A 15,541-nucleotide genomic window follows, 5' to 3' on the forward strand; every position below is an offset into this window, starting at 1 on the left:
ACTGGATAACATTTGGACAGATTCTTTTCCCCATTATACAAGATAAACTCAAGGGTTTTTTTTTCTTGAAGAAAATTCTTAAAGGTACTATCTTGCAGACCATTTACTGTTCAACTGTTCAACTGTTCTTGTCTTAAACAAGAAAAGTGAAAGTGATTAATATGATGCTGGGTTCATGTGTTTCAGACCCAGCATGTGTTCAGTCCTATGATTCAGGGCAGTGCGAGGATGATCACCCCTCCTGGCCACGCTCAGCCTAGCCTGGTCTCTTCCTCCACCAATCAGTATGGTGAGCAGACGCATACTATGTATGGTAAGAACTCCCCCAGCACAAAGACTAAGCCTTGACAGCCCACTTTACCCCTTTACTGTCATACTGTGCTAAATTTACAGTCACTTTTTGTTGCCTCTGAATAGCTTGAAGCTACAGAAACCAATGTTGGTCTTTGTAATGAGCCACACATTAATGACTTGAAGGATTAGTTCACCCCAAAATGAAAATTCTGTCATCATTTACTCGCCCTCATGTCGTTCCAAACCCATAAGACTTTCGTTCGTTTTCAGAGCCCAAATGAAGATCTTTTGGATGAAATCGGAGAGATTTCTGTCCCTCCATTTACAGCTATGCAATGACCACTTTGACACTTCAAAAATTTGACAAAGAGATCGTAAAACTAATCCATATGAATTGAGTGGTTTAGTCCAAAATTTCTGAAGAGACTTGATCGCTTTTTATAGGCAACTTTACACCGCATAGACAAACGCTAACAAACACGGTTTTGTCGGATCAGTGTGTTACCCCAGTTGGCGTCTGTTGGCATTGGTCGGAGTTTGTTTTCACCTTACTGAATATGTTCAATCAGTATTTGTCTGTTGGGGCAATGTAAACATGACAGTTATTTTTCATAAAATTCTAAATCCAACGGCCAACTTGTTTGTTGGCGTTTATCTGTGCAGTGTGAACTGGCCTTATGATGAACAGATTTAATTTAGGCTTTTATTAACATTTAAACATTAATCAGCTAACATAAACAGAAGCTTAACCGAACCTGCTTCACGCACGAAAACAAACCTCATTGGTTGATGCGTAACACACGAGAATGAACCTCATTGGTTCTCGCACTTCAAGTGAACATGCTTGAGCTTCCGTTTACCACAACTGACGTGTGAGTTGATGAATGTTTATGTGAATAAAAGCCTAAATTAAATCTGTTAAATAAAAATTAAATAAAAGCATAAATCTGTTCATCACATAAAGTGATCAAGTCTCTTCAGAAAATTTGGACTAAACCACTCAATTCATATGGATAAGTTTTACAATCTCTTTATGAACTTTTTTTGAAGCATCAAAGTGGTAGTTGCGTAGCTGTCAATGGAGGAACAGAAAGCCCTCAGATTTCATCCAAGAGATCTTCATTTGTTTTCAGAAGATGAAATAAATTCTTACAGGTTTGGAACTAATCCTTCAAGGAATAAAGGAAAATTAGATTCTATTTTACTTAAATGTAAATATGTTTTAATGATAGACTGCTCTTCCTCCTGTCATGTTTCTTGTTGTTGTAATTAATGTATTATATCTTTCTTTATTTGTTAACAATCGCATTCACTGGATTTACTTTACTAAACATAATAACTGCTTGTAATTTTTTGTTTCAGTGTCACCTACCCCCATTCCTCAGCAGTTTTCCCACCCAAACTCCACCCTGCACCCTCATCCTCAGCACCCTCAGCCCTCTGCCACCCCGACAGGACAACCGCAGCAGGGTAACCAGCACGGAGGCGGCCATCCGGCCCCCAGCCCCGTTCAGCATTCCCAGCACCAGGCTGCAGCCCAGGCCATGCACCTGGGCAACCCACCACAGCAGCAGATGTACTCTGCCCTGGCTCCAACCCCGCCCTCCATGACCCCCGGCCCCAACCCTCAGTCCCCTCAAGCCAGCTTCCCCTCTGCTCAGCAGACCGTCTACATCCACCCCCAGCAGGTGCAGCATGGGTACAACCATAACCATATGGCTCATGTGCAGCAGGTGAGTGCTGATGAGTCAGACACCAGGATTATAAAAATACAAAAAATTCTCAGAGGATATTAATTCACTATGTTTCTAAAGGCACACATGCAGTCAGGGATGGTGCCTCAACATCATGGCACTCCTTCCCACCCCACTATGATGTTGATGGCCACACAGGCTCCTACTGGCCCCCAACCTGCGCTGCCCCAGGGCACTCTCAACCCCATCCCTGTGTCATCAGCCACACACTACTCCTACGCTCTCGCCCCTGGTAAGAGCCTTTCTCAGCTCAACTGAACACATAGAGAATAAATAAATACAATATAATAATAATAATATATCTATATACACAGTGTACATGTGTATTTATATACATATACAACCCTCTACGCACACCTTGGCAATAGAATCGCCATTGGCTAGTACTTTTTTTTTGTTTACTCGCCAGACTGATATACTTCTATATCATATCATCATAGATATACTATTATCATATCATCAAAATATAATGCTTGATTGACTGATGTTAAGAGTGTACGTTCAGATATTTAAAAAGCTGTGCTATTTTATATATATATATATAAAATAGCACAGCTTTTTAAATATCTGAACGTACACTCTTAACATCAGTCAATCAAGCATTATATTTTGATGATATGATAATCAAGCACTATTTAATTATAGAACTTTGATTAGAACTAAAACTTGGTAACCATGTATGAATAGTTGTCATTTTAACAGACAAAATTGATCATAGTAATAGATAATAGTAATTATTCTAAAAAGATAATAATACTAATAACAATATACAGTGCATCTGGAAAGTATTCACAGTGCTTAACTTTTTCCACATTTTGTTGTTACAGTATAAAATTCATTATTTTCCTCAATTCTACAAACAATACCCAATAATGACAACGTGAAAGAAGTTTGTTTGAAATCTTTGCAAATTTATAAAAAATCAAAAAACGACAAAAATCCCATGTACTGTGTAATACTTTCCAGATCCACTGTACAACACACTAAGGATTGATGAGCTGCTGGGTCCATGAATATTAATCACGTTATCAGCATTCGCTGGAACTGATTTGCTGAGATCAAAACAGGGACAGTAGTAGATGAGCGCCAGCCAATGAGATTGCAGTTTGCGCATTACTTCTGCTCACTACCGGAGAAACCGGCATATCTTCTGCTTGTTCTTAAAAGCTGAATAATTCCAAATGAACTCTGTTGTTTTGACTGGAAAATACAACAGAGAATATCGTTTACATGTAACGATTTGATTCTGCGTGGTATGTAAGACTCTCTCTTTGCGTGTGTGTGAGAAACACCGCACTCTCAGCAAAGCGACGGGACACTAGAGTTTACGGTACGTCAAATACAGGTACCCTGGCCTGCACATCCATTGAGCTGCATTGAAATAGTACAGAATCTACAGATTGCATGACGGAGAGCGAAACTCTCAAGCGCAAAGTCAGTGTTCAGTGAGTGAAAATATATCTATGCTAAACTTATACTTAGCCTCTAACACACACTGGTGAGTAAAATCTAAGAATTTATTTGCCAATGGCTCATGATAGACATTTAGTCGCCCAGAGTGAAGATTTATTTGCATATGCAAGTGATTTACTTGCATTGTAGAGGGTTGATTGATATATATATATATATATATATATATATATATATATATATATATATAAAATATAAGAAACATTTATATAATAATAATCACATTAATATTATTATTTTGAATAATTATTTTGTCTTATCTAAAAAATAATAAATATTGCATAACTATGTTTGTTTTATCTAATTATTAATAGTATTATTATTACGTTTTTTTGAATTAACAAAATAATAAAATACTTTTTTTTCCCCTTTTTTATTGAAAACAAAGATCTAAGGTTCATCATGGGTGTTACAATGTCAGGTCACAGTACGTTTTCAACATACATCTTGATATACAATATAACACTTATAAATGTATATACATAATTCATTTTCCCCAATACTTGCTAAGAAATTTTTTATTAATAAAATGTGATTCTTTCTATACAGTATATTTCAGTTAATTATTGCTTTCCTACTGGCTACTACTATAGCTTTCCTACTACTATACTAGTATTTTTCCTTGTCTAAAACAGTTTTGGGTATTTTCCCGACGTGCAATGTAATGAATTGAATAGTCAAACTCCACTAGTATTTTTTTCAATTTCAACCACCACCTTTTGCCAATAAGTTTGTATTTTCAGGCAGGCCAAAAAACCCCCCCAAAAAAACGTTGCACATTCCATATAATCTTCAAACCAACATTTTGTTGTCTTTTATAATGTATGCATTTGAATATATATATAGTGATCTGAAATTTTTGTTTTGCCTGTAATGTTAGTAACATACTGTCTGACTTGTGATGTTAACTGTTGTACATGTGTATTTAAGTTTCTCTGTTCATTTTGCTATCAAGTGTGTAAAATAAATCATTGTGTGTTTCAGTGCAAGCTCATCATCAGCAGCAGATGTAGAGGATGAAGATCAGAGAACAGCAGTCGAGTTGAGTGGCTCCTGGTCCTTGCAGAGCTATCTGGCCCCGCACACCACATACTGGCCAACCAATCCTTACCTTTCTCTAAACATCCCCCTAAATGGCCACGAGAACCTCTATCATGCTGCTCTACTGCTACCCACCACCAGTGATTTAAGAAACATTAACAGCAAAGATGTGGTGAACTGTGGCTTTTTTTTTTTTTTTTTTTTTAAAGAAAAGAAATACAAGAGTTTTAACGAGGAATCATTTTTCACGTTTCAGTGACACTAGAACTCTTGCAGTGGGTCCTAACAATAGCAAAAAAGCCCAGAAGAGTGAGAAAACTGCATAAATAACTGGAACATTTCGTCTGCACCTTCTAAGTTAAAGATAATTCTTCCGTATATTGACAGTATTAACATTACTGTTGAATGCTGCTGCTATAGCTGTGCTCAAGACCTTGGGGTAAATCAACACCAACAAAACGGAATGGTTGTAACCAAACTAAACACAAGAAACTTCCATTAAAGGAACACTCCACCGTTTTTTGAAATAGGGCTTATTCACATTCTTTCCTACATTTAGATAGGTGTGCAAATGCATTTTTGTCTCAGTGCATGCATTGTTTTAGTTTGACAGGGTCGGCGTTAGCTTAGCTTAGCACAATGAATGGAATCCTTTGTTGCCAGTTAGCATGGCCTGAGTAAAAGTGATCAAAAAAAAAAAAAAACCCCACGTAATTACTTCTTGTGGCCTGCGTATTCACAACGAGTACAAGAAGCGATCCAGATTAACACTAGGCGATTTCCTAGGCAGATATTGACTTGGGACTATATTAGGGGGAAGCACAGGCGAAGCACTGCTACTTAGGCGAAGCACTGCTAGTTCGGCGCTGAGATCTCACGCAACACATGAAATCCCACGACTTCCGTCAACATACCGGCGTGCAACGCGTCAAAAAAACAGATGAAGAAGAACATACCAGCGTGACCTGCACCGAGTGTCTTCGCTTTTGGATTCTTTATTTTGTGAAGTTACAGCAAACATGGTAATTACCTGCGTAGCAAAAGGTTGTGAGAATAAGCAAAGGACATACACGAATGTAATGTTTCACAGAATTCCTTCAAATCTGGAACTGAGAAATAAATGGCTAGCAGCTCTGGAGATATGTACTTCAACGCCTCTCAACAAAATAAATCAGTATCGTGTTTGCGAAGAACATTTTGCACCAGAGGACTACTTAGAAAAAAATGGAATATGGGTCCAGAAAGACGGTAGCAGTACTACGTCTGAAAGATACGGCCGTCCCATCTATTTTCAAAGCACAGGCAGAACAAAGTGCACATGTAAGTTGTCTTTTATTTGTCTTCCTTATGTTAATCTGTCTTTATTCGGTTGTAAAATAGATGCTGCACTAGACTACGGATAGACTAGAATACTATCTAGACTAGACTACGAATCTCATGTTGAATTCAACCTGTTTAGCATGAACAAACAAACTAAAATAAAAATCGCTGTTATCGTGACCTGTAAAATGAAATGACTGAGGGCTAAGTTTTCTATATTTTTCTCTCAACGAGTTAGACTCAGGAGTTTTAGTATAACTACTAGAGAGGAGAAGGCTACTAGCATTTTGACCAAAGGATGTAGCAGAACAGTATTCATTGTTTATGTAACACACACACATACACACATGGTCATCGATGGCAGAAATTTGTCCCACTCGCCACAGCACAGACACTCTATTTCAGTCGGCATAGGTTGGCATATTCCCCCACATTCACACCACCAGTTCGTGTTGACTCTCATCCTCGCGTCCTCAGGCTGTTGAGCGATCGCAACCTCCTCCTCCTGGCGTTCTATTTCCAAAGCACGCAGCTCGTCTTCTGTAAACTCTGGTTCAAATAGGTATGGTTCAGGCTCTTGACTGTCTGAGAAGTCACCCTCTTCGTCTTTCACAAAATCAGCCATGTTCATCGCCATTCGTATACTGTAAGCTAAATAGTCAGGCAGCAACTATTCACGCCGGTATGTTGACGGAAGTCGTGGGATTTCATGTGTTGCGTGAGATCTCAGCGCCGAACTAGCAGTGCTTCGCCTAAGCAGCAGTGCTTCGCCTGTGCTTCCCCCTAATATAGTCCCAAGTCAATATCTGCCTAGGAAATCGCCTAGTGTTAATCTGGATCGCTTCTTGTACTCGTTGTGAATACGCAGGCCACAAGATGTAATTACGTGGGTTTTTTTTTTTTTTTTGATCACTTTTACTCAGGCCATGCTAACTGGCAACAAAGGATTCCATTCATTGTGCTAAGCTAAGCTAACGCCGACCCTGTCAAACTAAAACAATGCATGCACTGAGACAAAAATGCATTTGCACACCTATCTAAATGTAGGAAAGAATGTGAATAAGCCCTATTTCAAAAAACGGTGGAGTGTTCCTTTAATGAAGATGTTCGGCAAAAAAAAAAAAAAATGCAGATAAATTATTTATTAATTTAATCTGATGACAAAACCCCATTTGACTTGACCGTTATAAAACTGTTAAGTCAAAATAACTTTTACTTTGTAGATAATATAAATGAATTTAAAAAAAAAAAAAAAACATTAAAAAAAGTTTTAAAAACTTTAACATGTCTCGATTGTTTTATTTTGTGTCATTTGTTATTTTCACTTCACTTGACAAGATTCAAGATCCTGTTTGAGCTTTAAATGTTGATTTGCTCGTTTGTGGATATGACACAAGTACATCAGACGGCGTTGCTGAGCGGCACATGCAATTCTACTCCAGGCCGCCAGGAGAAACACTCAATCCGTCAACTTATTGTGCTCTTCCGGTTTAAACATGTGGAATGGCTGGTTGAGGTTGAACTAAAAACGCATTGCAAGACATTTGCAAGATATAGAAACCTTTATAAAATTAGGTGGAACCGGGTGGTTTTCCATCATGGGCAAATTGAACGTCGTTATCCTGAGGTATCTGTCCAGAGATGATTTTAGAGTCCTCACAGCGGTATGTATCCAGTCTGTTTACATAAATTTGTCATCCTGTATTTTTAACAGCCATTTGAGCTAAAGACGTCTGTGTCAATCAAGATTCTCCCTTTAGCTAAATGCATACTATTAGTTCTATCATGGCATATAATGTACAGGGTTGGACAATGAAACTGAAACATTGACCACAATAGTATTGGATGTTTTACGCCTATAAATGCGTGGCCTAGCGGCCAATCTCCACTGATTTTACATTCCATCAGTAAGAGTGTGAAGGTTGACTTGGCAGAGCAATCGCACAGCTGTACATAAAACACTGCAATTCACACAACACACTGGGAGACGTATCAGAGTTCAATAGAGGACATATTGATGCTGCGCGTCTCGCTGGCTCATCTGACCAGGACAGCAAGTCTTTGTGGTGTATTGAGAGCTATGGTATTCAGGGTAATGTCGGCATACACCACACACTGTATGACGAACCACATCCAACAGGAGTAACTGTCGAAGCAAGAGAAAGGGATGTCCAGGCAGGTACTAACCCGGATTGTATCCAAAACCCATAAAAGCAGCTGCCAAACTCACTGCAGAATTAGGAGACTCTCTTTCCACCAAAACAGTTCGTCTGGAGATTCACAGAGTCAATGTTCATGATCGGGCTGTTATTGTCAAACCTTTGGTCACTCGTGCCAATGCCAAACTTCAGTTTCATTGGTGCCAACAGTGCAAATCTTGGGCTGTGGACAATGTGAAACATCTATTGTTCTCTGATGAGTCCACCTTCACTGTCTTTCCCACATCTGTGGGAGTTACGATGTGGAGAACCCCAAAGAGGCTTAACACCCGGATTGTTGCTGTCCAGAGTGAAGCACAGGGTGGATCAGTGATGGTTTGGGCTGCAATATCATGGCATTCCCTACTGTGCTTGATGAGCATGTCACTGCCGAGAACTACCAAACCATTCTGAAGGACCATGTGCACCTAATGATTCAAACATTGTACCCTGAATGAGGTGCCGTGTATCACCATGATAATGCACCAATACACACAGCAAAACTTGTGACAGAATAGTTTGAACATGAAAGGAAAGCTGAACATCAAACAAACCTGTCACTTTGAGGTATTTTGGTCAGAAAACATTTTCCTTACCTGTCCACTGTTCGGAGAGAGGAATGGCTCAAAATCCTTTTGGCCACTGTGAAGGACTTATATCTGTCATTTCCAAGATTAACTGATGCTGCATTCGATGCAAAAGGAGGCCCTACACCATACTAATACATTATTGTGGACTAAAACCAGGTGTTTCATGGTCCAACCCCTGTAGTTCATTCTGTTTATGAAAATTAGTGAACCTTGTTGAATTTCTGTTGTCAACTGTTTCAGAGAATGTAATTCTACAATTCTACAAATTATAAACAAAATTATCACATTTCAGTTTGCTTAGTGGGAAGAGAAAGATATTTGCTTCTTGAAATTTGATTAATTATGGGTTTGCTCAGATGGAAGTACAAACTAAAAGATCTGATTATGATTCAATGATCAAGTTTTTTTGCATTATGGCATTCTTTTTCTTTTTTCTTCTTCGGGGTGCACAGGTGGAAATGGGCATGAAGAATCACGAAATCGTCCCAGTGAATCTGATTGCGTCCATTGCCAGTCTCAAACATGGAGGATGCAACAAGGTTTTGCGGGAGCTGGTGAAACACAAACTGCTGGCCTATGAACGCAGCAAAGGTAAATGTGTTGGGCTTAACACTGTAACAAATCAATTATTTTTTATTTTTTATTTTATTTTTATACATTTATCTTATTTGTTTATTTACTTTTTTTATGCATTTCTTCTTTTAAAAAGTGTAAATTGAATGTGTATGTGAAAGGGTGTATGTTTGTGTACTTGTTCTGTGGTTATAAAACAAGAAAAGGACAACAAACATATTGGGGAAAAAATGTGTTAGGCTTGATATCATCCTTCAGTTTCATTCAGTAATGTTTTTGTGGATGAGTGCAGCTTTGACCGTGTTTCCTCACTGCAGCTGTGCAGGGGTATCGGCTGAATTACGGCGGCTATGATTACCTGGCATTGAAGACACTTTCATCTAGGGATGTTATTCTGTCTGTTGGAAACCAGATGGGAGTTGGCAAAGAGTCAGGTCAGGATAATTTTTTTAATTAGAATTTATTTTTAGGCGTTAAGAAGTCTGACACATTTTTAATGATTCATTTTTTTTTGTCCATTCTTCCTCAACCCTTGAATAGTTTCACTTATCATAAAAGGAGACATATAATACTTGTTTTATATTTCAGACATTTACATTGTTGCAAATGCGGAGGGGGAGCAGTTTGCTTTGAAACTTCACAGACTGGGTAGGACATCCTTCAGAAACTTGAAGAATAAGAGAGATTACCACAAGCACAGACACAATATGTCATGGCTGTACCTGTCCCGGCTCTCTGCCATGAAAGAGTATGCGTACATGAAGGTAACATCCAAATATTCCAAGAGGATATTTTCTGTACTCGATGGCACTCAAACTAAGCTGATATGAACCTCTGGTGCTTCTGCTGTAATACCAATAAAATCACAAATATGACGTCAGTTCAATGCTCTACATCTTTATTTTAGTGTGTGTGTGTTTAAGCAATTTAAGATTAATATAATTTAACAAAATCGGTCGAGAACTACTGATATAGTAGATGCTTTTATCTAAAGTTTCCCATAGTGTCCCATAACTAACAACCAAAAAAAAATATATATTATTGTCATTTTCAACCTACAATATCTTTTGTGGTGAGTTTGTGTACTCTCTGCAATACTTGACTAATTGGTCAATCACAGCATTCTGAGGTCTAATATTTGTGCAGTGCCAACCAACTGTATTTGCCTGTTGACCCTTGCAACCCAATTTTTTTTTTTTTTTTTGCTACATTGTGCTAGATTCAAATCTTCTCTTCTGAAATAATTTTTATGTAAATTGATATTTTATGTCCATTTATTTGGTATTTGAGCTGCTACCAGCTTTTGCTTGCTTTATGATATATTAAAGCTAAATTTAACCAAATAAAGACCAGAAAACTCTTAAGTTCTTGTTCGGGCTAATGTTTGTCTGGATTTATTTGAAGATTCCTTGTTTTTCAACAGGCATTATATGACCGAGGGTTTCCTGTTCCAAAGCCAGTAGACTACAACAGACATGCAGTGGTTATGGAGCTTATTAATGGTTACCCGCTGTGAGTTTACCTGCACTTTGCTTCAGATGAACACACTCCTCACACACTACTTTTTCCTTAGATTAAATATTTACTAGTATGTCATGGTCATTGATAACTATGCAGTGGTGTGCTTTATTAATCTATCTTGTACCATACTTTATTTGAAAGGACATAGAAAAAAATTGTTTTGTTTATTTATTTACTTGCGTTGACTGTTGCTGTATTATATACACAGGTGTCAGATTCGACAGATTCAAGACTCTGCTACACTGTACAGTGAAATCATGGAGCTCATAATCAAACTTGCCAATCATGGCCTGATCCACGGAGACTTCAATGAATTTAATCTCATGCTCGATGACAACGACCGCGTTACAATGATTGACTTCCCTCAGATGGTCTCCACCTCACATACAAATGCTGAATGGTGGCTATTTAACCTGATAACAAATGGATAATTATTTAATAATAAGCACTCGCACTAAGTTTTTAATTGTTTTCCAAAAGGTACTTCGATCGAGACGTCAAATGTGTTCGAGATTTCTTCCTCAGAAGATTCAACTATGAAAGTGAACTCTATCCAACATTCAAAGATATCAGGTAATTTTTCTAATAGCTTGCTTTATTGCATAGTCTAGACTTTATAGACCGAGCTAAGTTACGCATTTCTCTCCACAGAAAAGCATGTTCGCTCGATGTGGAGATCTCAGCTAGCGGCTACACCAAGGAGCTGCAGCAGGATGACAGTTTGCTTCACCCTGAAGGTCCAGAGGGTGAGGGACTCAGTGATGATGAAGACGATGACAGCTCAGAGTCAGATGATGACACACATCAGGCAGCCTCAGAGGACGTTATCAGCATGGAGGAGTATAAACATGCCATGCTTGAGCTGGAAGGGCTAAAAATCAGCAAGGAGACTCTATCAGAAGAGAACGACACAGAGGAACACGAGGGAGCTCGATGTCAAGAGGAGATCCCCGCAGAGGACATTCAGAAAGAGACTGTTTCTGACATTTCCAAAGACTTGGGAAGGGATGAGGTGGAAGATGAGTGTCCTGATTTGGTTGACCTTTCTGCATTCAACAAAGAATTTAGGCCTTTCAGGTAAGGAGACCTTTATAAGTCATTTATTTCAAATGATCAAATATATTGTGACTTTTTTTATATCTAAAAATATGATTTTTTATATTGCATCTTGATTGCACACACAACCATTTTCACACTGCTATATAGCTACTGTTCATATTGTGGCTTATATCTTAAAAGGGTTATTTCACCCAAAATTGAACATTCTGTAATTTACTTGGATCAAGTACAGTTGAGCTTCAGTTTACCATATTTGATGTGCTCTATGGATGTGCGTTGATCAATGTTTAAATGTGACTAAGTCTAAATTAAATCTGTTTTTAATTTAATTTCAACTGAAATATCTGCTACCTGTGAAAAATGTAGGTTTCCTAACGCAAGCATTCTTCAAGCTGACACATCCGGTCACACCGTGACATATTTGGTTGGAGAGCTGCAGTGGAAACAAAGATTATCTGTGAATTATGACCTTAAATGACTTTTGTGCTTTTTTGATGCTTGACACCCTGTGATTGTTGTGAACTTGAAGAATTAGAATTTTTGTGTGAACTAAAGTATTCCTTCATATAAAACCCTTACTATTACATATGATACGTATAATGAAATGATGCATGTGATCCCACAGAGACCAATTGAGCCTTGAGAACAGGAGGAGAACAACCAGTGAAATGAGCATTGGAAGTGTTGGCAGTTGTTCAACAATTCCACCAGTGAGTATAACCCTTTGAATTTCATTCTATGGTTAAAATTTTGCTTCCTCATTCACAAAAGCAAGATGCAGTCAAAACTTTTTAGGTTTGCATATATAAATGCAAAGTTCCTTGGGGAAAGAAGCCAGAGTCTATTTGCACTATATGTCAACAGTTTTTGGATGCTATGTATACTTAGTGCAAATAGTGGCAGATACTATTTGCACCTTTATTGTATTGTAAGTAAGTATATTATAAAACAGTATGCAATAATAAGAAATTCAGTGTATGTGTTTGCATTTATTAAAATTAATAATGCCTTTTTGGGACATTACTTGTTCCTATCCCTAAATCCCTTCCCTACATTTACCCCTAACCCTAACCTTGTTGAACCTGCTAATAAGTAAAGTTGTCCTCAAAGGTCCAGGAAGGGATGCCATTGTTTTGAGCGTGGCAACATGAGCTGCATGTGTGCAGTCAATGTTCAAGACCATCTGACCATCGTGATGACACCACATCCAGTTTAATTTAGAAATACCAGTTTAGCACTTAATTCCCACTATTAAATATCTAAATACCTTTAAAGTATTTTCTTAATTTTTATTTAAAGTAACACCTCTCCAAGCTGATATGCAATAGGAAAAGGGAGAAGAATAAGTTCGGAAAAAGGCGGCTTCGAACTCTGGTTGGTTGTGTCAAAAGCTATCGGCAACCAGCTTTACTCTCCACGTCACTGCTTCTGTTTCAGATGGGTTTCTTTTGTTATTTTGTCCGGACTCATCTTGACAATGGACAGAATTAGTGTAAATTGCCTCTGCCGACAGGGTGGGCTATTAGAACTTGGTGTAAAAATAAATGAATAAATAAACACTAAGATTTATGTTGTTGTAAGTAATGAGCTGGATGTGCCCCTATACAGGATGTCATCAGGCAGAAAGTGAAGAGACAGCTCACCAAACAGCAGAAGGCTGCTCAGAGAAGACGTCTGCAGAAGGGGGAGGCCAACCTGGTGACCAAGGAGAGGAGAGAGAATCAGAACAACATCAAGAGCAGTTTGGATGCTGATAGCTTCTGGGGCTGAGGATGGAAGAAATGACCTCAGAACTTCTAACAGTTTTCAGTGTCACTTGTGTATGAAATTAATTAATAAAACATCTACATCTAGAAGCTGAGTTGTGGTTAGCCTTATTTATGTTTGAAATATATACCACATAAAGGTTAGACCTGGTTTTATTTCAAATAATGGACTACATGTATTGCATGTATTCAGGGATTTTTAAAATATGTACGTACATGACTCAACTTTATTTAGCACTAATCAAATCAAATACAAATACATTTAACCCTTTCATGCATGAATTATGATAACCTCAGCCAGGATTTTTTCCCTATGTGTTTTTATTGCTCTTAGGGCATGAAAAACAAGAATTGATTTTTATTTTTATTTTTTTACAAATTTTTCAAAGAGATCTTCAGATGTCCACTTGAGTGGACAGCATGCGGTTATGGTTTAAACTTAAGATATACTATATTAAATATAAGACAATAATCAAACAGATAAAGTATGTGAATTTAACAAACTAATCAATACAATTATATCAAATCATGTGAAAACTATAAAATATATACAAAAAATATAAATGCAAAATATTGCAAAGGCTTCATACAACTTCATACAAGTTGCACTTCGCGTATCTTTGATATCAGAACATGAGGACGTGATTCCATCAGAATTTTCTACAGCCTGTCAAGGTACAACTGTGCAACCACTCAGATGCTCCCTCCAGTGCACCAGAGTATGGAGATTTACCCTTATTAGCTGATAATTCTGATTATGTTCAAGATGGACATGCACATTTCTATCATAGCCCTCCTCTGAGAAAACCTAGCGATACGTTTTTTTCAATCATCTGAAATGATCAGTGTTGGGGGTAATGCATTACAAGTAACATGAATAACCCATTCAGATTACTTTTTTGATGTTATAAGTAAAGTAATGTGTTACAAGTAACATGCATTTCCTAATCAGATTACTTTTTGATCTAACAAGTAATTAACTACAAGTAATGTGCATTACCTAATCAGATTACTTTTTGATGTAACGAGTAAAGAAACGCATTACAAGTAACATGCATTACGTAATCAGATTACTTTTTGATGTTATGAGTAAGGAAACGCATTACAAGTAACATGCATTACGTAATCAGATTACTTTTTGATCTAACAAGTAAAGTAATGCATTACAAGTGTCATACATTATGTAATCACATGACTTTTTTCGATGTCAATGAAAATTACATTCTAATAATACAAGTACATTTATTTACAGTAAAAAAAGTCACTGCAGATTAAGTTTTTAAGTTTTAAATTTCAAAAACAATATTCACAATATAATTATGAATTGTAGCTGAAATATAGCAATTGATGCATGACGTCCACTACAGTGAACATGTGATTAATCAGAGTTTTCTCTCAATCTAAAATCAAAACTTGGAAAATGTTACTGTGATATGACTCATTAGATATTGCTTGATGCTGCAATATTTTTTTTTTTTACCTACAAGAGTCTCCTAGGCTAGAAGGAATGGGTGGATATTCCGGAGCAACTTGGCATGTCTGACTGACCCTTGGCCATCTTGGGTTGGAGGGGGAAAAAATCGAAACACAACGGCTTGCCACTTGGTTGCAATTTATAGGATGATGCACCAGGGTCCAATGAAGAGGCTGATGTGCAACTTTGCCATAAAAACCCGTGCAAATTCAAGAAAATGCTTTTTTAATAGCTGTCCACTGTAGTAACCACTATGCGTGAAAGGGTTAATCTGTCATTTGCAAACCTATGGCATGGTATTGTAAACAAAATAATGTCAACGCCTTCAAACTGTTCAAGAAACTTTTAGAATCTGTCGTTTTTATTGTGTTTGTTTGTTTTGCAGCAACTACTGATACGGCAACAAAATTGTAGAAACGGCAAAACTACAGCTGCACTCAAAAAATATGTTTTTAATCCATTTTCGTACCATGGCTCATAA

The 15,541-nt window shown here is 37.6% G+C and overlaps 2 protein-coding genes across 13 annotated transcripts in view; both read left to right on the forward strand.

Annotated features, from left to right (window-relative positions):
• atxn2 (ataxin 2) overlaps positions 1 to 4,762 on the forward strand; it is a 30,783-nt gene extending 26,021 nt beyond the window's left edge. For 8 of the 12 annotated variants that reach the window (XM_082168967.1, XM_082168971.1, XM_082168973.1 and 5 more), the window contains 5 exons: positions 187 to 313; positions 1,657 to 2,027; positions 2,109 to 2,280; positions 3,907 to 3,945; positions 4,503 to 4,762. In XM_082168967.1, coding sequence (XP_082025093.1) covers positions 187 to 313; positions 1,657 to 2,027; positions 2,109 to 2,280; positions 3,907 to 3,945; positions 4,503 to 4,531 — 738 coding nt within the window. In that variant the 3' untranslated portion in view covers positions 4,532 to 4,762. The remainder of the gene's footprint in view (positions 1 to 186; positions 314 to 1,656; positions 2,028 to 2,108; positions 2,281 to 3,906; positions 3,946 to 4,502) is intronic. The other 4 variants (XM_082168977.1, XM_082168978.1, XM_082168970.1 and 1 more) reach the window with 2 other exon arrangements.
• Positions 4,763 to 7,349: 2,587 nt separating this feature from the next.
• On the forward strand, positions 7,350 to 13,676 carry riok2 (RIO kinase 2 (yeast)). The gene is made up of 10 exons (XM_082168979.1): positions 7,350 to 7,543; positions 9,120 to 9,258; positions 9,558 to 9,674; positions 9,829 to 10,004; positions 10,664 to 10,752; positions 10,970 to 11,161; positions 11,242 to 11,334; positions 11,413 to 11,838; positions 12,446 to 12,530; positions 13,429 to 13,676. The coding sequence occupies exons 1-10, from the start codon at positions 7,478 to 7,480 to the stop codon at positions 13,588 to 13,590; spliced, it is 1,545 nt and encodes a 514-aa protein (XP_082025105.1). The 5' UTR covers positions 7,350 to 7,477; the 3' UTR covers positions 13,591 to 13,676.
• The last annotated feature ends 1,865 nt before the right edge of the window (positions 13,677 to 15,541 follow it).

This window comes from Leuciscus leuciscus (assembly GCF_965113295.1).
Source record: "Leuciscus leuciscus genome assembly, chromosome: 5".
Lineage (NCBI taxonomy): Eukaryota > Metazoa > Chordata > Actinopteri > Cypriniformes > Leuciscidae > Leuciscus > Leuciscus leuciscus.

Coding starts and splice junctions, on each gene's coding strand:
- riok2 (XM_082168979.1), top strand. CDS start 7,478: ATGGGCAAATTGAACGTCGTTATCCTGAGGTATCTGTCCAGAGATGAT. Junction 9,259..9,557: donor GGCCTATGAACGCAGCAAAG/GTAAATGTGTTG, acceptor TCCTCACTGCAG/CTGTGCAGGGGTATCGGCTG. Junction 11,162..11,241: donor TCACATACAAATGCTGAATG/GTGGCTATTTAA, acceptor GTTTTCCAAAAG/GTACTTCGATCGAGACGTCA.